At 39.5% G+C, this 27,988-nt stretch overlaps 1 protein-coding gene across 6 annotated transcripts in view; it reads left to right on the forward strand.

The window, feature by feature from the left end:
- Positions 1-27,988, forward strand: part of elavl4 (ELAV like neuron-specific RNA binding protein 4) — a 123,499-nt gene that overhangs the window by 31,950 nt on the left and 63,561 nt on the right. For 5 of the 6 annotated variants that reach the window (XM_061778949.1, XM_061778954.1, XM_061778948.1 and 2 more), the window contains one exon: positions 25,632-25,718. The exons of the other annotated variant lie outside the window; for it this stretch is intronic. In XM_061778949.1, the coding sequence (XP_061634933.1) occupies positions 25,632-25,718 (87 nt within the window). The remainder of the gene's footprint in view (positions 1-25,631; positions 25,719-27,988) is intronic. 6 annotated transcript variants of the gene reach the window in all.

Genomic DNA, 27,988 nt, shown 5'->3' on the forward strand with positions numbered 1-27,988 from the left:
TGAGCTCCAAGGTTACACATCAATGCTAATAGGGTGGGGTGTGTAAGGAATTCATTATAGTGGCTGTGCAGCCAGCAAATATATGTGTAGTGAATTAAATGTGAAGATCAGAGAAACGTAAGATCATCATGTGTGTTAGTTACTCTTATGTTGGAGGATGATGAGCCACTATATAAAAATGAAAGTAAAAAAATAAAAAGACAAAAAAGTGACGCGTACATTTACAGGAAGACATTGAACCGGTAGAACCGTGTGATTTATCCCAACCAAACAGCTAAGACAGATATTGACAATAATGGAAAATTACTATCAAAACAACTCAAATACAACTAAAAAGACTGTGATTCTAAAACACCCTTATTTTCCTATTTATCAACTACACCTGATATAACCTGCACAGTGGAACAGACCCACAATGAGCACTTCCTATATGTTTGACTGAGAAGTGGTAATCTTGTAAAGTGAGCATTTTGGAGGCTCTAATTTGCATTTGTTATCATACACATTCGCAAACACAAGTTACAGTGCAGTTTATCACATTCATAGTTATGGGAGGAAGAAAGATTACAGTTCCGAAAAAGGTCACGGCAGTAGGTGTATTTGTGTTAATGTCCTGTAACTTGTGGTGAGTTAATCTGCATGTGAGAGCAAATAATGTAGATGACTAATGTGTATATTCACATTTGTATCACGTTGCAGCTATCGGGGTTCATTCTCAATCTTGCGAAGTGTGTATATAACGACTGACGGATGAAGACGTGGTAGGTTTTAATTGCATATTTACTGCGATGGCTTTGTCTCAGAGATGGGCAGACCTGTATGATGGAGCATATATCGTTTGAAATTGTCACATTCTCATGGAAGAAAGTTGAGCTCTGTATTACATTTCAACTTGACGATTGTCCAGCATCATAAGCATGCCTGCTCAGTGTGCACCTCAGTGAAATCTGATTGGTCATAACTGCCTCCAGCTGCGATTTATAGTTGTTTGTCCGTCATATCCACCAACCCAAAGATTTGTGTCGTGCTAGTTCATTTGGAAAACATTATGGGCTCTATTTTCGTAGACCGTGCATCTGCGGCAGGGCACAAATGCTGGTGCATCCTGATTTTTGTGCAAGCGCAAGGCTCACTGCGCGTTTGCCAATTTGGCACACCGGCCTGCGCCAGGCTCGGCGTTCTGGCGCAGTGAGGGTGTGTCCTTGGAGCTGTTCCTAGTGGAGTGACAATTTGGTGGCAGAATGTCATTCTAACCTTAGGGCTGCTCAGACCACATCTAACTGCCGGCACTGGTCTAACACGATTTTGGTGAATTTGATTGGGGCACAGCCAGACAGATACTGAGCTCCGCGGACATATTTAAATCGCCAACGGTTTATTACCAGCTCATTCTGTATACTCAATCACATTGTGTGTTGCTACACCATGGGCAGAGAAGTTTGGCTGCGGCAAATAAAGTCAGCTGTAAACACTCCCACAGTGGCGCAGCTTGCCCACTTTTCATATCCACCAGGCTGCGCTGGTCTGCGAAATTACCAACAGTGGTCTAACCCGCCACTGGCGAACAGCTGCACCACCCGCTACGCTGGAGTTACCACGTTAACGAAAATAGGGCTCTATGTGTAGAAGACTGAGGAGGGGACTGTTGCTAAATGTATGGATTAATTGATGGTTAGGAATTATGTCAATTGTGTGGAATGAAATGCTAATTAATACCTATTGTGGTTGCACAATGGAGTGCACTACTTGCCTGTTACTAGCAGAGGTGATGTTGATTCAGTCTCAACTGTGTGCTGCCTAATGAGCGTCCTTTGTTGATTTTTTTTTTAAATTGATATTGAGAAATCTGTAATGAAACACCAATTAATAATAATATGAATCAATTAATTAATCATTAACTATCCTCATACTTGATGAAGGAGTTAGTCTAATGTCCATTACTAATTACGACAATGTTTGCATTTTAACCAGAATATTCTTCAATATTTGACATCCATCCATCCATCCATTATCTGAGCCGCTTCTCCTCACTAGGGTCGCGGGCATGCTGGAGCCTATCCCAGCTGTCATCGGGCAGGAGGCAGGGTACACCCTGAACTGGTTGCCAGCCAATCGCAGGGCACATAGAAACAAACAACCATTCGCACTCACAGTCATGCCTACGGGCAATTTAGAGTCTCCAATTAATGCATGTTTTTGGGATGTGGGAGGAAACCGGAGTGCCCGGAGAAAACCCACGCAGGCACGGGGAGAACATGCAAACTCCACACAGGCGGGGACGGGGATTGAACCCCGCACCTCAGAACTGTGAGGCTGACGCTCTAACCAGTCGGCCACCGTGCCGCCTCAATATTTGACAGATACTGTAAATGAATTTTTCATCAAACGGTAGAAACATTGAATAGACCTCCCCACTTGGTTGTGCGACAACATTCTAACTGTGATGTAATGTACTTCATGTGTTTGTTCATTTACTTCCGTGTATTCCCTAGTCTCAAGGTGATTCGTTTTTTTGTTCCTTTTTGATGTTTTATATATCTTTTTTATATATTTTCTTAAATTTTCCTTTGTTTTCATTGTATATACCTACCAATATGGTGGCGCCTTCCCTAATAAAACGGAATTATGGGATCCACATTAAAACCTAAAATAACTAATCTAACTAATAATAATCAAATTTCAAACAGCAAAAATATTTTAATTTGCAGTAATGTCATGATACTGTACTGTTATGCGGGAATGTTTGGTATGACTTTTAATCATATTTATTTGACCTTTTTTATATTATAATTTTTTTTATTCACTATACTGTAAATGTCTTTACCAAATGTCTTTGAACAAAGGCTGGATGGAAGCATTTAATGAGCTAAAAGCCTGTTTGAATAAGAAGCCGCTGTAACAATCTCTGTCCCAATTAGCATGCTTTGGTTTTTAAATATTCCTTTTGTGCAAACCCTAAACACACATGAAGACTCACAAAACGGTCACATTGAAAATTTAATAGGCTTCCACAGCGACATCCTTAATTTATTTAAAATGTGTTTTTTTTCCTTTTTCCTTTGCATTTTAAAAAAGCCAGAAATCTGAGCGGCATGGCAAGTCATTCTGCTGTGAGGAGAGCAGCATTCACAAATACTAGACCTAATTCCTTTGGCAGCAGCTCAAACTGCTACAGACAGACACATAATCAGCTGGGGAGCGTTAGCGCCTCAGCCCACTAGCAAACACAAGACCGAGCCCTTGTTGTGCATCGCTGCTTTTCAGAATAAATATCCCGATGGAAAATACAGTGGGAGGAAAGAGGTATTCATGTGTATATAGCTCTTTGTTCAGCAAAAGATACCGAAGAAGAGACGGAACGGCAGCTTTCTTAGCCACTTTGCTGCTCATTCTCTATCTCCCGCTCCTTCTGTCTCTCATCCTCCACTGTACGCTGTGTGTTTTGCTATTCATACAGATGTTTGGATTTGAGTGGCAGTTTCTCCCGAGACTGTGCGCATGCGGCTGACTCGTCTCATCTGCATTTTGCATCCCAGGAAACAAAGCAGAGCAGAAAGCAGCGTAAAGTATCAGCAGGCAGACAGGTTGTTTGTTGTGTGTGTGTGTGTGTGACAGAGAAAGACAGACAGTATGTGTAAGTGAGTGTGCGTGTGTGTGTGTCTGCACGTGTTGTTTGGATTTGGCAGCTTCACTGGCCCCTGAGCTGTTGCTGAATGATGTTTAGAGGACATTTCAAGGTCACACTTTCGACAGGCCTCGTTACCGCCGACATATTAAACATTTATGCATTTCTGTAGCGAGATTAATTATAGATTAAACATGAAACAGAACATGCTGCAAAATGGCACTATTGTGGTTGGTAATAGACACATGGCAGTCTACAAACACAGCATCACACGACACATCCTACGCCTGCCTTATCTCATCATAGGAACACAATAGCTCATCTTGTCATATGTCATGGTCAAACAAAAGATAACTACAATGACACTCAGTAGAGCCCAGACCTCTGCAAAGGCCATTTGATCTGAATTTGGACCTAATTGTAAAGCTTTGTAGATATCACTACATTGAATAGCTCATCATATGATCATCCAATGTTTTACTAATGGTACCAATAGTATCATGATACAGCGATTATGAAATAATCAATATATATTGGACGAAAACCATTCATGACACCTTACAATGTCTATGCAAATAAAGGTTACGTTTATAAAAACATTCGAACAAGCACATGAAGCTTATTGAATGTTTAAACGTGTTATTCTGATTCGAAGCTCATACTGTATGTATATCAATTAGTTTTTTTCTTTCAGAACCAAGAAAAATGTGTTGTATTCAATAAAAAATACATGACAGATTCCGTAATAGAAATGTAAATCTATTTTCTTAATGTAATGATCAATTATTGACATTGTACTATGTACTAAGATAAATGTGATATCGATATTGAGACACGAGTAACCCGAGTTTTTCAAAATATGAGCCATCGTTTGGCCTTTTTTTTTTTTGCTTCAGCTTGCGAGCAAAAATTTGAGATACGAGCACTGTATGGTGGCAGTGAACTCAACTCAAATCACTTCACAACAAGCAGTAGTTGTAGTAGTGAACAGGTGTTCAAAAAAGAGGCTTAAAAGTGTTTATTGCCACTTCCAGTTGAAGTTTACGCTCAAAGTTAACATAAAACAAAGAGAATCACATATTTTGTATGTAAAACATCCACATACTCTGGCTTTGCCTTAAAGTCCGATAGCTTAATGCTAACACATCATGGAAAAAGCTATAGACAGGCTTACAAACAGCCTTGGTCTTATAACCCTTTAATTAACATATATTTGAATATAAATGGTGAAGCAACACTTGTAGCCATAATATAACAATACAGGCATATATTCTTTGTCCTCTGCAAAGAATGCGCACCCATGTATAATATGCACCCCCCCAAAGGTGACCTAAAAATTCTGGAAAAAGCAAATTTATGTATATAGCACATTTCATACACAAGGTGTGCTTTACATGATTAAAAGAATTTTAAAACAAAGAAAAAAAACATAAACATTTAAAACAAAGAGAAAAATAAAAGGACAATTAAAACAGCGTAGAGTGCAAGTGTAGAGACTTTAGAATTGGAGTAACATGCTCTGGCCTCTTTGTTCTGGTCAGAACCTAAGCTGCAGCATTCTGAATGAGCTGCAGCTGTTTAATGTTCTTTTGGGGGAGTCCAGTCAGAAGACCATTGCAATAGTCAAGTCTACTTGAGATAAAAGCATGGATGAGCTTCTCCTGGTCTGCTTGGCACATGCAAGCCTTCACTCTGGATATGTTCTTCAGATGGTAGAAGGCAGTTTTAGTAATTGACTTGATATGACTGTTGAAAGTCAGGTCGGAATCTATCAGTAGTTTTGGGACTTGGTCTTTGGTTTTTAAAGAGAGTGACTCCAGGTATTTACTAACAGCAATCATCTTTTCTTTATTGCCAAAAACAGTTATCTCAGTTTTGTTGTGGTTTAATTGAAGAACGTTCTGGCTCATCCAGTTATTTATCTGTTTTGGACAGTGACACAACACCTCTTTTGAACAATAGTCATCTGGAGGCACTGCTAGATATAACTGTGTGTCATCTGCATAGCTATGATATTCAACAAAGTTCTGAAGAATTTGACCCATGTGTAGGATATACAGGCTGAACAGGAGGAATCCAAGAACTGACCCATAGGTCATTGCCATTCGATGAGATTGAACACTTCCAATGGTTACAAAATAACTCCTTTGCTCCAGGACCTGAGCCATTTAAGGACTGTTCCGTTTAGTCCTACCCACGTTTCCAAGCTGTTGAGCATTATACTATGATCTACCGTATCAAAAGCCGCACTGAGATCCAACAAGAATTCACACCTTTCCCGAATCAGTATTCAACCTTATATCATTTACCACTTTCATAAGAGCAGATTCTGTACTGTGATGAGTTCAGAAACCTGATTTAAATTTGTCTAACAGTCAATTTAAGTTCAAGAAATTGCTGTGTTGATTTTGTACAATTCTGTATTCCCTTTCTGAAGGACAGGAATATAATGCAGTGTTACTTGACGGAATTAGGATCCCTATCAAGCTTTAAAATACATCGGCAGCACCTGTCTAGGAGATTCTGTGTTTGGGGGTGTAGGAGTGGTTGAGGTCAGTGGAAAGACAAATGTGCACTCGCTCATTGATGTACAGCTCTCCACCATCACGCTGTCACACTGTGACAATCAGCTGCCGCCTCCCCTACGTTGCCTCTGTAGCGTATAGCACGCTATACGAACAGAGATAGTATCCTGTGGGCATTTTCAATTACCGGTACCCTGCTCTGTACAGCAGTAGGGGGGATTAATCTGCTCGTTTGAATGCGTGCCACACTTAATGGTTTAGCCGGTGTGCCGCGGGCCTTTTCTGTTAGCTCTGATGGTATACATTTAGGCCTTTGTCTCTTCACCTCTCTGTCTCTTTCTCTCTCTACCTCTCTCTCTCTCTCTCTCTCTCTCTCCATCTCTCCCTCCCTCTCTCCCTCCTTCCCTCTGTCTTTGCCTCTCCTTCTCCCTCACTCTGCTGCAGTCAGAGCCATTTGTGATTGCACCACTCTCCCTTCAAGTTACAGAGTGAGATTAGATTTTCACACAAGATGTGCTCAGTATAAATTCTCAAGTCAAACTCCAAATTGATTGTGTAATGACTTGCGCAGAACATTGGAAAAAGTGATAGAGAGTCAGGAGTGACTGCAAATTCAGGATCTAACATGTCTGACTGATGCATTGCTATGGGTGCTTAAAATTTGTGACAATGCTTTAATTGTAATGTGACATTGTCAAGGTTTGAAGTTGTGACTGCTGTATTTCCTCAAATAGTACCCAGAGGTGTGCATTTACTCCACTGCCAGGCATACCATGTCTATTCGAAGAAGAGGTCTTTTTGAGGGAGGCATTTAGTAATGCTAAAAATGGTGTAACGAGCCATAGAGCCTTGTGTGGGGGAAAAGGAGGTGTGAATATAAGGAGAGGCATATGACAGTATTCCCTCAAATAGTTGTGGGAGCCATTCATTTACTCAACTGCCAGGCGCACCGGGCCTATTTGAATGAGGTGTTTATTTGAGGGAGCGATTTATTATTTGAATGGATGGCTAGAGAGAGTTTGTTCAAAAACATAAAATTTTTATTCTAATAGTTGATGATTTGAAAAATATGCCGATGGTCATTTGTTATAAACTATTTCCGAAAATCTGAGAAAAATATAATTTGCATAATAATTTGGAATGCAGTGTAGACACTTCCTTGTGTGGGGAAAAAAATTGTCTATTTGAGGAGAGGTATTAGTTTGTTCAAATGGCCCAAGGTGTTCATTAATTCCACTGACATATACAGTGTTCCCTTGTTTTTCGCGGTTAATGGGGACCAGAACCCCCTGTGAAAGGTGAAAAACCGCGAAGTACGATTTGAATGAACCAAAATATTTAAAATATGTAAACAGTATTTATACTTTACATATTTGAGACAAGCGGCACGGTGGCCGACTGGTTAGAGCGTCAGCCTCACAGTTCTGAGGACCCGGGTTCAATCCCCGGCCCCGCCTGTGTGGAGTTTGCATGTTCTCCCCGTGCCTGCGTGGGTTTTCTCCGGGCACTCCGGTTTCCTCCCACATCCCAAAAACATGCATGAATTGGAGACTCTAAATTGCCCGTAGGCATGACTGTGAGTGCGAATGGTTGTTTGTTCCTATGTGCCCTGCGATTGGCTGGCAACCAGTTCAGGGTGTACCCCGCCTCCTGCCCGATGACAGCTGGGATAGGCTCCAGCACGCCCGCGACCCTAGTGAGGAGAAGCGGCTCAGAAAATGGATGGATGGATGGATATTTGAGACAAAGATTACAACAGTACACGTATTTACTTAAATCTTTAATTATAAAACCATATATAGAGTAATTAACATTTGTTATACATTAATTAGTATTGATCAACATTTCACTCTTTTGCTGATGGTCATCATCTTCTTCCTCCTCTTGGGCGCCCTGGAGGAAGCTTTCGCAGGGGCACAGCGCTTCGGCAGCATTGTAAGAGCTTGCTTAACTAATCAAACAAATTATCGCTTAAACAAAAAAAGTTATTGCGAACACAACAGCGTGGACGAGACTGGCGAGACACAACAAGGGAAGATGCTGGGTGAGGCTGCGATGATGCGCAGCCAATCAGCTCATGGGATAAATCCACTTGTGCTCTCATTGGTCGATGTCGCGCCGGGAACCAATCACGTGCCTTGTATGAGTGCTTGCATAGTACAGGCATGTACAAAGCCTCTGAGTCAACTCATCTCTTTGTTTGGCATGCAGGGAAACCTTCTCTCGCGCGCATCAACATGAAACAACGCGTCTTTCTGCAATATGGCTGCCGATATGGCTGTATTATTTTTTTTAATGAATATTTTGGAAAAACCTGCGAAGCACTGAAGCCGCAAAACGTGAAGCGCGAAGTGGCGAGGGAACACTGTATACCAAGTCTGTTTAAAGGCCGTTATTTTAGGGAAGCATTTATTTATATCAATTCTTATAGATGGGTGGTGCTAAAAAAGGTGGCCTTGTGTGTTGCTTTTTTTCCTCATGGAAGGAGGCACCACTGACACCAAATTGAAACATTGTGTCTATTAGAGTGGAAGGCACTACTTGAAGGAATAGGGTACAAAGGTGACTTGACTTTAGGAGTTTAATTTGTTTATATGACCACGCTCGTAACTTAAAACAATCGTATCTCAAATTATCTTTCCCCATTGAAACGTATGGAAATGCCATTAATCATTTTCAGCCCCAGAAAAAACACAGACAAAAATCTTTGTAACGTTTTTAATATTAAAAATGGCACTCTACAGTATTGCACTGCATAAAAACATACAGTAATAACATAATTAAATAGAATGTTGATTAATTAAAGAGTTTGTGCATCATAATTTCATACCCAACGCCCATTGACATTGTGCTCCTTCTGATGTGTGGGTCTTGGGCACCTCAGGGCAGTAGACTTGAGACAGAGACAGTACATGGAGACAGTCATACCACCTCAGTAAATTGCAGTAATATTAATCATAATTCACAGAGAATGTTGGGGTGTAATTAATTACATGTAACAAGATTACATAATTTTAATTAAAAAATCTAGATAATTTCAATTAATTACAATTACTGGGAGAATATGTGTAATTAAATTACAGTTACTGTTGGACATTTCTATGATGACAATTTTAGTTACATTCAAAAAATAGCCTCAAAGGCACTGATTTATTTATTTTTTTAAATATATCACTTCCTCCTTCTAAAGCCGACCCTTGTGATTGGCTCTCTCTCTGGCCATTCTGCTGTAGTCTCAAACAAGAATTTTTTTTTCCAAATATGACCAAGAAGTGGGCGGCACGGTGGCCGACTGGTTAGAGCGTCTGCCTCACAGTTCTGAGGACCTGGGTTCAATCCGCGGCTCCACCTGTGTGGAGCTTGCATGTTCTCCCCGTGCCTGCGTGAGTTTTCTTCAGGCACTCCGGTTTCCTCCCACATCCCAAAAACATGCATGGTAGGTTAATTGAAGACTCTAAATTGCCCGTCGGTGTGAATGTGAGTGCGGATCGTTGTTTGTTTGTATGTGCCCTGCGATTGGCTGGCAACCAGTGCAGGGTGTACTCCGCCTCCTGCCTGAAGCTAGCTGGGATAGGCTCCAGCACTCCCGCGACCCTTGTGAGGATAAGCGGCACAGAAAATGGATGGATAGATGGACCTCGAAGTGCCACCTTGTCTAAGATTTTGACAAGGTTAGAATCATAGTTACACTTTTGAACACATAAAAGAACATTGACTTTTGAACAGTTTCATCTTATAATTTTGAATTTTTTTTTATGGAACATTCACTTATCTTGTTTGTCATATGAAGCGATATTGTCTTAACTTGTGCACATTCCTTGTGTGTTTTTGACATACTTGGCAAATAAAGACCCTGCGAGTGACTGGCGACCAGTTCAGTGTGTGGTCCGCTTTTCGGCCGAAGTCAGCTGGGATAGTCTCCAGCACCCCGTAACCCTGAACAAGATAAGCGGTATTGAGAATGGCTGGATGGCAGATGATTCTGATTCTGATTAGGTCAACATGCTATTGTATGGTGGTATTCCACATGCTGTACACATATAATTCTTATCATTTTTATTATGTATTTACATTCACTCATGTTTGGTTATAACTTTATTATTTGTGTAAAGGACAAATATGTGGTTAGTTTCAAAATAATGATCTTTGGTTTTAATCCACTTTTTTAGGTGAAACATCAAAGGGTCATGTTGATATATTCATTAAAAATTGAGAAAAATACCGCTACTCAAAATTGTATCAAATGTAATTTATTTTATTACTTTAAGAAAGTAGTTGAAATAGTTACACTACAATTACCTTTTCAACAGGGTAACTTGTAATTATAACCAATAATCATCCCAACACTGTTCACAGAGGATAAAGAATATACTGTATGCCTTTGAATATTGTTACTATAGTAACTGTCTACATGTTTTGCTGGACTATTTGTTTTCAAATATTCGCTTAGAGTTTTATAATACCATGGCCGATACTTTTCGTTAGCTAGTCTATTGCCTTTCCCATGTTAGCATTAAGCTATCAGACTTTAAGGCAAAGTTATGTGGCTTGGTTAAATCCACAACATTATATTCTCTGTTTTATATTTAGTTTAACAGTCAACTTAACTGGGAGTGGTATTAATTGGCTTGAAGCTTCTTTTGGAGGAATTGTTCACAATCTGCAAAGTTGCTGCTGTAATTATCTTTAATTTGTGTTTAAAATTCAAGTGGTGATGGTAATAAACAACTTGATCCATACACATGGCCACTTTTTTGAAGAATTGTTCACGATCTGCTGTTTGTTATGAAGTTTGGTGTCACCATTAAGCGCTCCTAACTTGAATTCTTGCTTGCAAATCAAGACAAAAAAACAGAAGCCAAGCAATAGCTTGGATCTTGAAAACTTGTCATTCGTCAGTCGAGCTTCCTCTGTATTTAAAAAAATAAATAAAATGAAAACAAATAGTAATGTATTTCAATTAGAAGAAGTGAATTAATCATTTGGACTGAATATATTTGTAATTTACAAAGATTTAAGTTGTTATAAAAGTCCCTTTTAAATAAACACTATATTTTACATTATTTTCAATTTGAAAGCCTCTGTGGGTTTAGGGCATAACATTTATTCTTGAAAAAAAGAAGCCATTTTCAAAAAGTCTACTTTCTGCTTATTACAATGCAGTACTTTCCTTACTAAAATAAATCTGATTAAAATCCAATTTCCTAATACCCTGTGCTGCTATATTCCAGCGGTGCCTCTTGCATGTAATACCTTATCTATCTATCTATCTGTCTATCTATCTATCTATCTATCTATCTATCTATCTATCTATCTATCTATCTATCTATCTATCTATCTATCTATCTATCTATCTATCTATCTATCTATCTATCTATCCGTCTGTCTATCTGTCCATCCATCCATCCATCCATCCATCCATCCATCTAATCTACTGTATCTGTCTGTCTATCTATAGGAATTTTCTGTTTGTCTATTCATTATCTTCTTGCATTACTATTTATCTTTTGTAAATATCTTATAGTTTTAGTTTTTACTCTATTTTCTTTTTTTTTTTGCACTGGACACTGAGCTGCTTTCAATCTCATTGTACATGTGTATAGTGACAATAAAAAGGCATTCTATTCTTTTCTATTCTACCATGTAGCAGTGGACTCAAGTGTTAAGTGATTCAGTAAACAAGGCGGGATATCTCTTATCGTGGTTCTTGTGACGTCCTCAACATATAAACATACTGTATGTAGTTTCCATTTGTCATTGTCCCCTTTACACTGTTTACCCATTAAGACACACGAGGGACATCATGTCATTTTCCTCGTATGCATTTGATTATATGAGCTCCGGTTTAGAGCTGAATCAATACACAAATTGTCTGAGCCCACACACAAAGAAATAACAACAGCACACACTCTTAACATACCCTCATGTCGCACTCTTGCCTACGGAATGAATTCTTGAGTACAGCGGTCGGTTGATGCCTGCGTGATTTAGCTCCATGCCTTTGCTGCCAGGCACACATCCGAACACATATATAGGCGTGCTGTGTGTGAGATGCAGCTGATGGGGGAAGGAGTGATTAGATTAGAAGGAGCACTGCCTCTACTTAGCAGCTAGGACAGTTTTTTCTCTCACTCTCTCTCTCTTCTTCTGTGTGTGTAACTGTTGTGCTGTAGGTTTTCTTCTTATCGTGCACCTCCAGGCTGTTTATAGCTTTGTTATAAATACCTGCTCAACAAAGCCAACATTAACCAGCCTCAAACCAGTTTTAATTGGAACACCTGCTATGAATGTAACTGAAAATTGTTATTCAAGGTGTTTTAGACGAGTTCGTTTCTCTCTCTCTCTTGAGAACGTTGGATTATAGGCAGCAGTTAATTTGTTCATCAAGGACTTTCCTGCTCACAGTTTTGTACTCTTAATATTGCATGGCTCTCAACCACACTAGACCAACATTTGGTAAAAGTCCAATCTAATGATCCAATACAAGAGCTGTTTTAAAAAAATGGGTATTACAAAGATGATAACACCATCATAGATGTATTAATATTGTGGTTTTACCTTTCACTGGTGTAAAACTGTACTGCATCATATTGTGACATGCTTCTGATATTTTGACCCAATCATTTAGGAAACTGAACTATTATACACTACCACCATAGAACTGCAATCAGGACAGAGTAGAATAACTTGAAGGCTAGACAATCCAACCTTGGATGAAGCACAAAATTTTACACCTGCATAGATGAATATGCCTAAATGTTGTCATTAAAATTCATACATTAACTGAAAAGTTTAGAAGAGGCCAAAGAGAAATTGTTGAAAGTTAACAAAAGACAGTAAATTCGAACTACAACTTAATTGTGAGCCACATTTATTTGTGGAAATCAGTAAAGCGGGTTTGGCTTAATCCTACTAATAAGCACTCAAATGGCAATGAAAACATAACCTTGTGGGAAGTTATAATAATTCAATATAACTATTTTACAGTATACATTAAAAAACAGAACGTTATCTTTGTAAAAGGATACAGTATGTTTTGATACAGCTGTTTTAGTGACTCTAATCAGATCATACTTGTATATTTCATTGCATTTTAGCAATTAGTTTTGCTTCTGATGTGGAAAATAACAAAAGTTGTTTCGTTTTTTTTCCTTGTAAGAAAAAGTAGCAAGGTGCACCGAATGCAATGGACAAGGTCTTCTAACACGGCAGGTCTTGTCACACTTGACACTTGACTCATAACTGTAATATTTAACCATTTCTGTTTGGAACATCCATCCATTTTCTGCACCGCATATCGTCACTAGGGTCACGGGCGTGCTTGAGCCTATCCCAGCTATCTTCGGGCAAGAGATGGGGTACACCCTGAACTGGTCGCCAGCCAATCGCACGGCACATATAAACAAACAACCATTCGCATTCACATTCACACCTACAGACAATTTAGAGTCTTCAATCAACCTACGCTGCATGTTTTTGGGAAGTGGGAGGAAATCGGAGTGCCCGGAGAAAACCCACGCAGGCATGGGGAGAACATGCAAACTCATCACAGGCGAGGCCGGGATTTGAATCCTGGTCCTCAGAACTGTGAGGTAGATGTGCTAATCAGTCAGTGCCACCTAATTGGAACATCCATCCGTCCATTCTCTGAGCCGCTTATCCTCGCAAGGGTCACGGGAGTGCTTGTGCCTATCCCAGCTATCATTGGGCAGGAGGCGGGGCACACCCTGAACTGGTTGCCAGCCAATTGCAGGGCTGTTTGGAACATAATGTATAAAAATGCCCTTGGATAATGGACCATGTGCTGCTTCAGATCTGATCTGGCATAAATCCAATACAGCTTCACTTCGTCGTTTGGTGCCTCAACAGGTAGCAGTTGCTTGTGAAGGGGGTGGCAAACATTAACTTAGGGGTCATACCTATCTATCTGAAGAATGTTTTAAATCTAAGGCTGCAGCTATCAAACATTTTTAGAATCGAGTATTCTACTGATTATCCCATCAATTAACCAAATAATTGGATGAATAATAACATTGCTTTAACACAATCTCATCTGCATGTGAGGTGCAGGTATTATTTTTGTCCACTTAGGGTCGACAGTCTCCCTTTCAACTGTAGTATCTGTGTCTTTGCATCTGTATGGCTTTAAGAAGCGGGGCCTGACATGCGTGTCAGCGAATAAGTGCATTCCACTACGTTTTAACTGGTGATGATAGGCTATATTAAATTCGCTAATATCGATATGTTACCTTGTGATGGCGATTGTAGACAGGCTGTTGTGGTTCAGATTGCACTTTATCTTCCTTGTTAAGCGTGTAAATTTGTTAAGCGTGTAAGGATCCCAAACTTTAGGCATTCTCTTTCTTTTACGAACTCTTTCCTCCTAGATCCCTGTCATCATATCAACTTTTTTCTAGAGTTGTGTGAGCGACTGCAGTAACATTCGTCTGTGTGGAATGTTGCTCCCTGCAAAGCTTCGACAGAGATTTTACTTTGACCTTTTTTGTCATCGAATTATTCAAGTTATTTGATTCATTCTTGCATCATTAAGTCTTGATGTGCAACAGTAATGCACTCTAAAGTGTTGCACGATACCAATAGCATGTTTGTGTTGGTTTTCCCCTCGTCGCGACATGTTGACAACTGATCATAAATGGGTTTCTATAGCATCCTTTCACTTTTTAGAACTCATAAACAACATCAAGAAGTTGAGCCTCTCATGTTGAATTAGACCCATGTGATACAACCAGTTGTAGTCATTGGAAATTTCTACACATATGCACTAATATTTACTGTATGTCTATCTATCAATCATCATCCATCCATCCATTTTCTTTACCGCTTATCCTCACTTGGGTCGCGGGCCGCTGGAGCCTATCCCAGCGGGGTACACCATGCACCGGTCGCCAGCCAATCACAGGGCACATAGAAACAAACAACCATTCGCACTCACATTCACACCTAAGGGCAATTTAGAGTCTTCAATCAACCTACCACGCATATTTTTGGGATGTGGGAGGAAAGAGGAGTGCCCGGAGAAAACCCACCCAGGCACGGGGAGAACATGCAAACTCCACACAGGCCGGGACTTTAACCCCATCCCCAGAACTGTGAGCCAGATGTGCTAACCAGTCGTCCACCGTGCCGGCATCTTTCAATCAAATATGGGCATTCTTTAAGTCCTTCGGTATATGTTCTGTATTATGAGAACAATTTTAAAAAATGTATTCATTGTTTATGACTCTTTTATGTGAAAAAAATGTGAGCGTGTCCTAATCCAGGATGACAGTACTCATTCATCATAAACAAGTTTAATTACTGAAGAGGCCCTTGACGTAAACGGTTAATGACACTGAAATAAAGATGGAATCCTGTAGAGGACGTCAGAGTGATTTAGCCTTTTCAATACAGATATTCAATATGTGTTATCATAAGGCCATGACAGCAATTGCTCCCACTTGTCACACCCAGGGATTATACAGGAATGCACAGCAGAGACATCTCATTGTTTTCGGTGTGATGCGAGCTGGTGAAGAAGATGTTTCGAGGGGGAAAAAATGGCTTTGCGGGCAGGTCAGGGGAAGACTGCTGTGTGGATGATGTCACGGTGTTGACGAGCAGCCCAGGATGGGATGAAGAAATACGGGCAAGGGCCATCAGGCGAGAGACTGTTTCAAGCACAGGAGTGAAAACAGGGGACCTTTGATGAGAACCTGAGAGGCCAGGTCAGGGCTGGGTCGAGGGGATGGGGACTTGTGCTGCCAGGCAAATCCTGGCCTTCAATTCCTGTTCCAGCAACCCAGTTCTCCCCCCTATGCCTCAGGCTTCGGCCAAACAGCGAGGCAGGTGTCCAGCTGATCCACCCCTCACCCCCCCTCCCCCTTTCAAGGGAGGAACTTTAGAGCACCAGTCACTGTAGCTGCACAAATTGAAGTGTCATCTCTAGAGTAAAGATGCTCACCAATTTTCTGCTTGCACTGGTGCAGATTTAGGATTCAGCCAGTGGACAAATGTCCTCGGCAAAGGAGAATGTAAATCTTTTGAGTGCATGTGCACTTTGGCCACTTGTGTTTGTGTGTGTATGTATGTATGTGTGTGTGAGAGAGAGAGAGAGCGAGACAGAGACACAGAGAGGCAGAGAAGATATGAATAGATCACTGCAGGTCTTCATCGTCCTTGTTGTTTGTCATTTATGAAATTGGTGGTGTTGTTTTACCCAGTCTTGAAATAGCCAAACTGAATAAATATGTACCACTCAAAAAATAAGGTATTAAGGCCACACACAAAATGTAAAAAATATACTACAAGCATAAAGTCATATATTTTCGATGCGTCCTTGAGCCGACACCTTATCGTGGTGGTTGGGTTTGTGTGTCCCAATGATCCAAGGAGCTAAGCTGTTTGGGGCTTTATGCCCCTGGCAGGGTCACCCTTGGCAAACAGGTCCTAGGTGAGGGACCAGACAAAGCATGGCTCCAAAGACCCCGATGATGTTTAAAGATAATGAAAGATGTTTTCTTGGGTCACGGTCACCAGGGTCCCCTTTGGAGCCACGCCTGGAGGTAGGTCTCGAAGGCGAGCGCCTTGTGGCCGGGCCTGCACCCATGGGGCCCAGCCAGGCACAGCCCAAAAGGTTAACGTGGGTCCCCCTTCACATGGGCTCACCACCTATGGGAGGGGCCTAAGGGGTCGGGTGCAATGTGAGTTGGACGGTGGCTGAAGGCAGGGACCTTGTCAATCCGATCAATCCGGGCGTGGTAGGATTGCAGTGAGGCCATGGAGAACGACTTCCAGACGGCTTTGAGGAAATTCTGGTCCACCATCCGGCATCTCAGGAGGGGGAAGTAATGCGCCATCAAAACCATGTATAATGGGGATGGGACGCTGCTGACCTTGACTCAGGACGTTGTGAGTCGGTGAGGAAAATACTTCGAAGACCTCCTCAATTCCACCGACACGCCTTGCCCTGAGGAAGCAGAGTCTGGGGTCTCTGAGGCAGGCTCTCCTGTCTCTGGGGTTGAGGTTAGCACATCTGCCTCACAGTTCTGAGGACCCAAGTTCAAATGCGGTCTCGCCTGTGTGGAGTTTGCAAGTTCTTCCCGTGGCTGTGTGGGATTTCTCTGGGTACTCCGGTTTCCTCCCACATCCCACACACAATTGAAGACTCTAAATTGTCCGTAGGTATGAATGTGAGTGCGAATGGTTGTTTGTTTATATGTACCCTGCAATTGGCTGGCAACCACTTCAGGGTGTACCCTGCCTCTCGCCCGCAGTTAGCTGGGATAGGTTCCAGCATACCCGTGACCCTCGTGAGGATAAGCGATGTAGAAAATGGATGGATGGATGAATCTGAAATGATCAAACTGAATGTGAAAATTCATTGCGGATAAAAAATTATTACATTCACTTTCAAGTTTATTGGACTTCAGTTCCAAACTAAGAAATTCAATTTCAAATTATATTATTAGTTATTCATTCAATTCAGTTTTCGAATGCAATTATTCAAGTGTAGAAATTCACATTCAAATACAAATAATTCAAATTCAGTTCCTGCTGGCACATATTTCAGCCCATAATGGATAGGATGTCCCGATCCAACTTTTTCACTTCCAATCTAATACCGATATTGCAGCCTTGAGTTTTGGCCGATACCAATATTAGTCCGATCCGACATCATAATAATCATACATACTTGACTTATTTTGTAGTATGGAATGTTAGAAAAGTCTTGGTCAAGTAATAGTACTCAAACAGTGAACAATAACACTTGGGAACACAGTTTTTGTTGACTTAGGTCTGACAGATGTTTTTAACTAATTTCTGGGTGCGGAATCCAAAACTGATCTCAGTTTTTCTCTATCACGTCAAGTTTCAAGCTGTAGATGAGACCAATCGATGACCAATCAGCTTGCATGTCTTACTACAGCTAATCAGAGCAATTTTGCTTATGGAGGGTAAGCTGTGGAGAAAACACTTGACGTGCTAGAAAAAAACTGACTGCAATTTTGGAATCAGCATGCCAATTTTAGTTTTAATCAGCATAAAAATCTAACTCAACAGGAAAATATTTGAATTTGAATTGTTCCCCAGTGTTAATCAGCAAAAATAGGTACGAGAAAAACTGACCCATTTATTATTAAGCAATGGGTTACATAAAGTAACTTTAAAATCAGAATGTTCTTCAATTGAATAAAATAAATAAAAATTATATTAGAAAATCATGAAAAATTACTTTATTAATAATAACAGAAATATATATTTAAATTGCAACATAACAACTGCTAAACTTGAGCATATTCTACAATTTAATAGATTAAATAAAAAAATTATTAGAAAACCATGAAAAATAACCTCAATAAATAATAAATAAATTCTACTTTTAAAGTGCAAAATAACAATTCAAGTTCAATTCGGTTTTTTTTTTGTTTTTTTTTACTGTCAGCATATGCGGGAACAGCATTTAGTTTCTCCACATGTGCTTTGGCAATGCATCTGGAGTATAGTTTTTTTTTCCGCTATTCCTGCTGTGCACATCTTGTATGTGTTTATACATCGTTTGTGTGTCAGTATTCATTATTTTGAACGATATAAGTGCCGTGAGTTCAATGCTAATTTTCCTTAGCTTGTCAGTGGTGTTTTTCATTCATTGTGCGTTAGCTTTGTGCTAGCGAGTTTTCTGATCAAAAAGAAAGACACGATGTCTGTGATGTATTTGAACATTCAATAGGTGTAATTCTTTAATGTGTGTTTCATTTTTTAGAGTGAATCACAATTTTAAGTAAATAATGTTGTAAACTGATGAGAAGTTGTACTTTTAAGAGAATAAAGTGGTAATATTACAAGAATAAGGATCCCAGTATTTAGTATTTTGTGAATGAAGTCATATTAGTAAAAAAGTTGTCATTATTCAAGAACAAAGGCGTATTTTTTTTTTTTTTAAATGGTGTAATTTTACCTCTCTGTAGTTGTATTGTTTTGATTGTAAAGTTGTAATTTTACAAGAACAAAATCATAATATAAAGGGAATAAAAGTCCCAATTTTATGATAATTAACTTGTAATACAATGAAAAATAGTTGGAATTTTAGATTAATAAATTAATGATTTTACGAGAACAAACTGGTAAAAAAAGAAATTAACTAAAAACATGAAAATCAAGTCATAAATTTACGAGAATACATTTTACTAGGATAGAGTAATATTATGCAAAAGAATTTCGTCCAAAAATGAAGGTGTAATGAGGTGAAAGGTTGTCATTTCATGTGAATATAGTTGTAACATTATTATGGTAAAGTTGTAATTTTACAAGAACAAAGCCATAATATACAGAGAATAAAAGTCCTAATTTCATAAGAATGAAGTTGTATTATAATGAGAAATAGTTGGAATTTTAGATCAATAATGTTTTAACATTAGGATAATAAGTTATTAATTTTATGAGGAAAAAAGTTCCCGAAAAAAATTTGTTGGGAAAAAAAATCTCAAATTTTAAGAGAATAAAGTTGTAATTTTATGAAAATAGTTTTAATTTTATAAGAACAAAGTTGTAATTCTAGGGATATAAAGTCATAATATCAAGGGAATAAACATCTTTATGAGAATGAAGTTTCAATATTGTGAGGAATAAGTCGTAATTTTACATAAATAAAGTAGTAATAATATGAAAATATAAATAATTTTATAGTTTACAAGCAATGAGTGGTCATTTTACTAGAAAAAGTTTTAAAAGAAATACATAATAAAGTTGTAATTGTATGAGAATAAAGTTGTAAAATTATTAAAATCGTAATATTATTATCACAAACTTGAGCATGCATTAAAATGTGGACTGTCTAGTTACAGCAAGTAAAAAACAATAGCCAACATAATTTGTAATTTTATTTTGTAAGTGTGGCACTAATTCTGCATTGTAATACCGCAAATGCAAATCTCGAGAAAGCCAAATGGGTATTGATAGAGAGCATGTCTTTTAGACCCCTTGGGCAATATCCAGCATCCTGTCATGGTGTGACCTCTGACCGTATGCAAGTATGTGCTGATTACCCAGGAGCTGTGAGGGGGTGTTGGAAAGCGGCATCGATCTCGCTGAAAGCCCGAATCGTCACAAGAAAGAAGAAAAAGAGCAGTGGGAGTTGAGCAAAGTTAAATGGAAAAATTGCTTAGATACACATCTCACGTGTTCTGAAACATTTATTATTCCGAGTCACACAGATTGGTATCCATTTGGTAAAGTAGATGCTGATCGATGAGACTGGAGGCAGGCCAGTGAGAGTGCAACAGAAAAGCAGGCTCGTGTGTGCGTGTGTGTATGTGAGTGTTTACATATCCCAGATTACTTTCATCAATTGATCCAGTCCAGCATCTGTCTGACCTGCAGGACATTTTTGTGCTCACAAGACGCTGTTGGAGTGAAAAAGACAAGAAAAAAGCCATAGGATAGACATTAATACAATCCAATGCAAAGAAAAACATAGGCATAACCACTGACTGTGGTGCTGTGCTGGTTCTCTTTTTAATCTCTTTAATCTATCTTTTAAAGGAATTTACAAGATGCTATGTCTTTGGGCATGCATATGCATTACCTAAATTTTATTTTTATAGCACCGATTCAAGCCATCATGTAGCATAACATACAATAAAGTAGTGAATCATAAAAACAAGGGAAGCGAAATCATGCTTCGATGGATGAATGGATGGACAGATAGATAGATAGATGGATGGACAGATAGATAGATAGATAGATAGATAGATGGATGGACAGATAGATAGACAGACAGACAGACAGACAGACAGACGCAGAGGATGTACTTCCTGCTGCTTCTCATGATGCACGGCCTGCCACAGTTGCTGTTGAGACATCAAATCAGTCCTGTGTTCATCCATCACAGTCTGTTTTGGTGCTGCCCCCAAAAAGGACAAACTCCGACTGCAACGTACAATCAGGACTGCCGGAAAAATCGGCGGTGCCCTCTTACCCACCCTTGAGGACTAGCACGCTGCCAGAACTAAGACAAGAGCGTGCAAAATCCTCTTGGACCTTCCACATCCTGGTCACCACCTCTTCCAGCTTCTTCCCTCTGGTAGACGCTATCGATCAATGCAAACTAAAACCAACAAACATTCCAACAGCTTCTTTCTTCTTGCGAGAGGCTAAGTGACTCTCCGCAATATGTTTTTATGTCTCAAAAGTATTTTTTTGTCACAATGGTTGTCTATTGTTGTACTAGAGCTCCTCCAGCTACCGGAGACAAATTCCTTGTGTGTTTTTGACATACTTGACAAATAAAGAGGATTCTTGATTATCGTTAGATAGATCAGTAAGTACAGTAGATATATAGGTGCGTAGATCATGTCTTTTATGTTCCAAAGTGAATAAAAGAATTCTGGCCATCATAAAGCTATAGGAACTTAAAACATTGCCTGTATTGTGACTGTTAAAGTAACCAGTTTAAAATAAACTAAAACAAATTAAAACTGCTCAGACACATCATTTGAATTAATTTTATGACGAGAATTACAATCATACATCAAAGTACGTAAATCATTCCATGACAAAGCTAGTAACTCAGTTTACTCATATATAGAATCTATATTCCACATTGAAATAAATTGAAATGCTCTTAAGATGTTCCAGCCACACACAAAAAAAAACACAATTTTTGTTGACATTTGTAATATCCAATCCAATTTAAAAAACTTTAAAAAGCACATTTAAAAACAACAGAGTTGACCAAAGTGCTGTACATCAGAAGATATTAAATATAAAAAAAGATAATAAAAATATAAAATAAAGCACCAATAACATAAGACAAATGCAGGACATAAAAACACTGTTTAAAAAAAGCAAGAAAATCACGCTATAAAACCACACAGAATAAAGAAAAATAACACTGTATTGTAAACTGAATAAAAAACAATAAAAAAAATAACAAAAGAGAATAGAAACGGTATTATGAAGTGTAATTAAACCGAAGGCCTTTAAAGGCTGTGGCCTATTAAGTGACATCAGGCGTTCTCATTCCAGCTCTGGTAGGTTATTTACCATACAGTTAGTTCAATTTTAGTGTCTTCTCCTTACACCATGAGTGTTTTGATATTTTGTATATGTGTGTATGACTGTTTGTCCCACATTGGTGACTGCCACTGTCCTTTTTTCTCATATTTCAAATTTTGGCTCGCAAGACAAAGGAAAAAATTGACTGAGGAATGGCTTATAACGCAAAAGAGTTGGGGGTACTTGTAAGTCAAACTGCCACTGGAAATTGCCCAAACCGCTTTGAAACGATCACAATAGTTTTTGTGATCAAATATAGAATTTTAAGCACTAAATTCCACAACATGTATGCCATGATTATGGACTCTGGTTCATGTTCTTGGAAAATAGTCCTTTCCAATAAAACAGTCGTCCAACGTAACGAAATCTCAATATCTGACACAAGAGGGTGAGACAAAAGTCTAGCGAGTCAGATAGTTGCACACTGGCTCCATTTTGTAGCTGCCAAGCAGTGTGTCTGTCAGCGGAGGGCTCCTGCAGCATCCTGTCTATTCTGCATTCTCTGCAGCCTCCATCCTTCCCGGCCAAGTCAGGCTACATTGACTGTCTGAGCTTTGCGAGGCTAAAAGAGAGGAGGGGAGGGGAGGGAAGCTCGCACTGGCTCAGCACTGTCTATAGTTCAGTGCTGCTTTATGCTGTAAAAGCTACAGTGGCGTGACAAAGGTCAAAAGAGGATGGGATGACTTAGGAAATTGTTGACATAACTGTCCTAAGTGAAATATTATTACGAGAGAGTATTACATTAGAAGAACACTGGAAATATTGATTCATAAACAGTATGGCAAAGATAAGTTTGTTCCATTAGTATTTTTGTCTGCCAGACAAATACAAATGTGCACTCCCTTCCCTAGCTGGAAGCAGACAGCAGTACCCAGGCGCCACTAGCCAGGAGCCCAAGGAGACACAAAGCACTTTTGTGGCATCAAATATTAATGGCTCTATAGAGTGTATTGATTATATAATAGGTTTTCCCAGCATCAGAGCACCGGCTGAAATGTACTCCCTGAATAATTGAAAATGTATCCATGAGCGGATTTCCATCAAAATGGTTGCTGAATGTAATTTGCACCCTTATTTGAGATTTCATCCAAAGATGCATGCATGGGATGAATGCGAGGAGGGCGTGAATATGACGGTTGCATGCAAGTGTGTGTGTGTGTGTGTGCGTGTGTGCGTGCGTGCTGTACACCTTTGTTTAATTGAATGGTTGAGCATTGACTATTGTGCACTGGCTGACATGCTCTCGCATACATCTGCTTACTGCTTGTTACATGCGATCACCACGTGTACTGACGCTGTGATGACGCTGCACTATCTGCTTGTCGCCGCACGCATTGCCTCACCGCACTGACATCGTATGTGAAGTGACAGCTTTGCAGTATGGGTGAAAAATGCTTTGGATATTTCACCTCTGCTAATGTTTCCTTCTTTCGGGGTAGCTTTTCTGCATCATATTGAATAGATGGTCATTGTAACATGCAGGGTGTGCAATAGGCTCTGTGATTCAATTTCATTCAGTATAGTGCATGTAATTGTAATTGTTGTTGTAGTTTATCTAACCCACCCAGTGGCAAAATTCTGTGATTGTTGTAAAATGTGTGCCTCTAGCTAACAAGCTGTCATCAAGGTTCATCCTTTGCGACTAGAAAATGTTTAGCCAATATTGACGTTTTTTGACAGGTTGCAATATTTAATACACCTGAATAACAACAACCATCAAACTATTACAGTGGAACCTCCTAATAAGAAAACCCCTAAGGTTAAATAAATTTGAAACTGATCAAACATTTTCAAGACAATCTCACATCAAACAAAGATTGCAGGATAAGCCAGGAGAGTAGGAGAAACTTCAGCGAACCTTGAGAGATGTCGGTGTACCTCTAGACCTCAGCTCAACCTCCATCTAATCATTGACTCTACAAGTTTTGCTTCTCATGAGAGAGAAGAAAAAAATTCACATAGTTACACGATGTAAGCAAGCTTGCATTCAAAGCAGTAAGGAGTATGCGTTTAGCCTCTCATGCTAGACGTTAGCTAACAATTGATTGTTTAGTTGCTATAGGCATTGTCATTTGTCATCAAAGGCAGTGTTTAGTCGTGATTAACTACTTTTTACACTTCTCGCATTTGCAAATTTTTTAAATTGACAATTATGAGGGGCATCTGATTTTATTGTTTTAACATTTTAAATCTAACACTGAGTAAATATTTTTTACACAAGCATTTACTGATATTTATTACCTGTACAGTTACGAAATACTTTATAATGGTGACGGATTAAGCTGTTCATACACCCGAACAAATGACAGGTTGACCAGCAACACTGGAGCTTCCACTGTACTATGTCACAGTCATTTGTATCATTGTAGGAATGATTTTCATGTTTTGCAAAACCATTTGAATGAGTCTTATATACACAACATATTTTTTAGTCTTCACCAGACTAAAACAAAGGTGGCGCAATACTTCTCTGTTTTACCCTGGACAACCACTGACCTATTTGTCCCATTGGAGCCTCTGTCTTTTTGACACTTAATTCTCATTCAGTCCTCCATTATGCATTCTTGGCCAGGTTTAGAAGACACATTGACAAGAGAATATATGCAGTACAGACTCACTCATTCTCTCCCTCTCTGTCCGACCTCATCGCTCCCCTTCTTTGAAGCATGGGAAGTGTCTTCCACATTGCACATCCTTTTCTTTTTCTTCTTCCTTCCAACTGATCACCCGCTCCCTCTCCTCATCCTACTGGAGGAGTAAATGTAAGCAGAGGTCATCCCGCCTCTCGTCTCACTCTCCTGCTAAATTGGCTGCTAGTGGCATCCATAGCTGTTGGCATTAATACCCCCCTCCCGCCTCGCTTACTAGAGCTGCTGAACAGACTTCCTGCTCATTTGTGACACTTCCGTGTCTTCAACCGCAGGCTTGTTTACCCGTGGATAGTAAGAGGGGAAACCCTCATTATAAACTCATAAACCCAAGGTCATTGCGGGGACCACACCAATCTGCTGGTTGCAACAGACACACACACACACCCAGCCACTGTGGAGCTTCTTGAATCCACAACAACAAATACCACTGAAGCAACGTGGCAATTGTGGATGGTTGAGTTTGGTTTGGAAGAACAGGCCCGTTAAACATCTTCGGGATGTACGGAAACTAAATTCTTGCAGGAGTCTTTCAAAAGAATGGAAGATGATATTGCTGCAAATGATCTGTTTCCATTTTGACTTACCGTTTTTGTTTTAGTTGTTGAATGACTACAGAGTACTTGTGTGCTGCCATACCCCCTCCTTTCCTCCCGCTTCCTCCCATCAAAAGAACAACAACAAATCCCAAATGCTACCCGAAACAAAGTGCAAAGTGAGTGTATGATGCTGATGGTGGGCTGTGCATCCCTCCCTCCCTCCATGTGCTCCGTTCCATAGGGGTCGACAGAGACACAGTGGCGTCAGGCAGAGCTCCCACAGCTCCAAGGCTGGGCAGAGAAGGGATTGCTGACACAGCCAAAGATGGTAAGGAGACTACTGCTGCAGCCAAATGGATGGCCTGGGTATTTTCCACAACCATCAAGTAATGTTCTGATATTATACTGTGTTTACACAATTACACGCCAGTAGTGATACTGCTGACTGAGACAGTTGAAACTAGAGCAGAGATGGAATTTGGATGGATAGATGGATAGATGGATAGCTAGATGGATGGATGGAATTCAGTAGTCTGTGATGGCGGATGATTCTTTTGTGCAGGGATGAGAGAAAAGCAAAACAATGCTGCTAACGCACAAAGGCAAAGGGTATTTTAAGACTGACTGTTTCTGCCTATTAATTTCCCAATTTGAATTCATTGAGTTAAATGAAATTTGTCCTTATAAATAAGATTGAGCCAATGCATTTAATCGAATAAACTATGACTAATAAATAAAATAAATATATAAACTTGATGAATAGAGTCTTTGGGGCAGGCCGATTTTTGTTTTTGTTTGTTTTCGAAATAATTGATTTTTCTCTTAGCGGCTTTCATAGCCTGTTGACACGCCCTGTTTACAATAAAGACATGGCGCTGAACAGAGAGCAGCTAGTTTACTAAATTGGCTGTGTTTTGTCAGTCATTTGAAATTGGTTTAGGTATTCAGCATCAGAGAATGAGTACGTTTAAGGACTGTTGAAACCAAAAAGAGTAGAACTCCCAAATTATTTTAGCCACCCAGCAGCACATTGCACATCGCACAGCTCTTTGTGTGACACGGAAGGGAAAACTCCCGCTAAGAAACACACAACATGAGGGAACTCATTTTTCACATATGTTTTACATATGACACTATTTTTCGTGTTTGTGAGAGAGCCTGAATTTTGAAAATTGTTTCATCACAATTTGGCTAATTTACATAATAAACATACCCACACCAGGTTTCTCTGACGATGACATAACCAGTTAGGCTGGGCAAAGATCTGACCGTTTAAGCCGTGGGCTACAGTGTCTGAAACACTACGTCAAAACCAAAAACTAAGCAGATCTGCATTGAGTCTTGTTGGCGCCACAGAATATTGTTAGCTAACAGTGTTAGCTTCTGATAACCAGCACAAATTTGATTACTCAGTGAATTTGTCGACACAGTGTGGGTGATGTTTGGCGATGTGTCCGCTACATGCTAAAACTAATTGCCAAGTGTAATTTAGCACCTCTGTGATGAAATGCTGACTTGGTGATGAAGTGCTGACTCCACGAGGGAAAATGAAGTCCTTGCTGGGGATTTGCGTGAGCTCGCTTTCAGCCCTATTGTACTTTCCGTTCAAGATGCAGCCCCCAGCTCCAAAACCTCAAAACTGGTTAATTTCAGTCAAACAAAAAATAGGGTGTATAAAGTGTAGGATAATTCTTGATCCTTGGGGTATTTTGACAAAACAACCTCAGAGATATGTTGATGTCAACCAAAGGTTGAATTTGCTTTGATTTTTAAATAACTTTTGTTTACACTCTTCAAACAGCACAAGTTTGAAGTGGCGTTCTGGTAGTCGAAAATGTGAAAATTTTAGGCAGACAAAGATTGCAGCACATGACATAGTTGTTCTTTATCATAGTCTACGGTAAACATAGATTGAATGTGAGACCAGGGGTTTTCTGCCTCTTCTGCGAGTCGAACTCTGTTGTTTCTTTTACTTCTGCCATGCTTAATGTAAAATAGTCATTTTAAAAACTCCTCCTGTATGACTCAGTTTGATTGGTGAAATGGAGTCAAACTGTGCAAGGTGTTACGTTTGGATTGATGGAACAGTCATAGGAAAGCGTCAGAGGAAGAAGTCTCTCTGACAAACCAAAACAAATAGATCAAACAAGCAATGAGAAATAAGAGTAGCGAGCAGAATGCAGTGCAATGTAACGGAGTAGTGTTTCTTCTGAACAAACAAACAATATTCGAGTAAAAGTAAAAAGTATGTTCCATTGAAACTACTTTAAAAGTAACATTTATCAAAAATTTTACTTAAGTAAATGTAACAAAATAAATGTTGTGCATTACTACCCACCTCTGATCACCACATACGCATTTGTGAGAGCAGAGGCCACTATTCGATGATATACAATGTCATGAAAATGTATTTGCCCCCTTCTCAAATTTGTATATTTTTTGCATAGTTTCCCCACTTTAATGTTTAAGATCATCAAACAAATGTAAATATTAGACAAAGATACCCTAAGTAAAGCAGATGTTAAATTGTCATTTTATTTATTAAGGAAAAAACATCTGCCTGGCCATGTGTGAAAAAGTAATTGCCCCCCTTTTTAA

The sequence above is a fragment of the Phyllopteryx taeniolatus genome, chromosome 7 (assembly GCF_024500385.1).
Source record: "Phyllopteryx taeniolatus isolate TA_2022b chromosome 7, UOR_Ptae_1.2, whole genome shotgun sequence".
Classification (NCBI taxonomy): domain Eukaryota; kingdom Metazoa; phylum Chordata; class Actinopteri; order Syngnathiformes; family Syngnathidae; genus Phyllopteryx; species Phyllopteryx taeniolatus.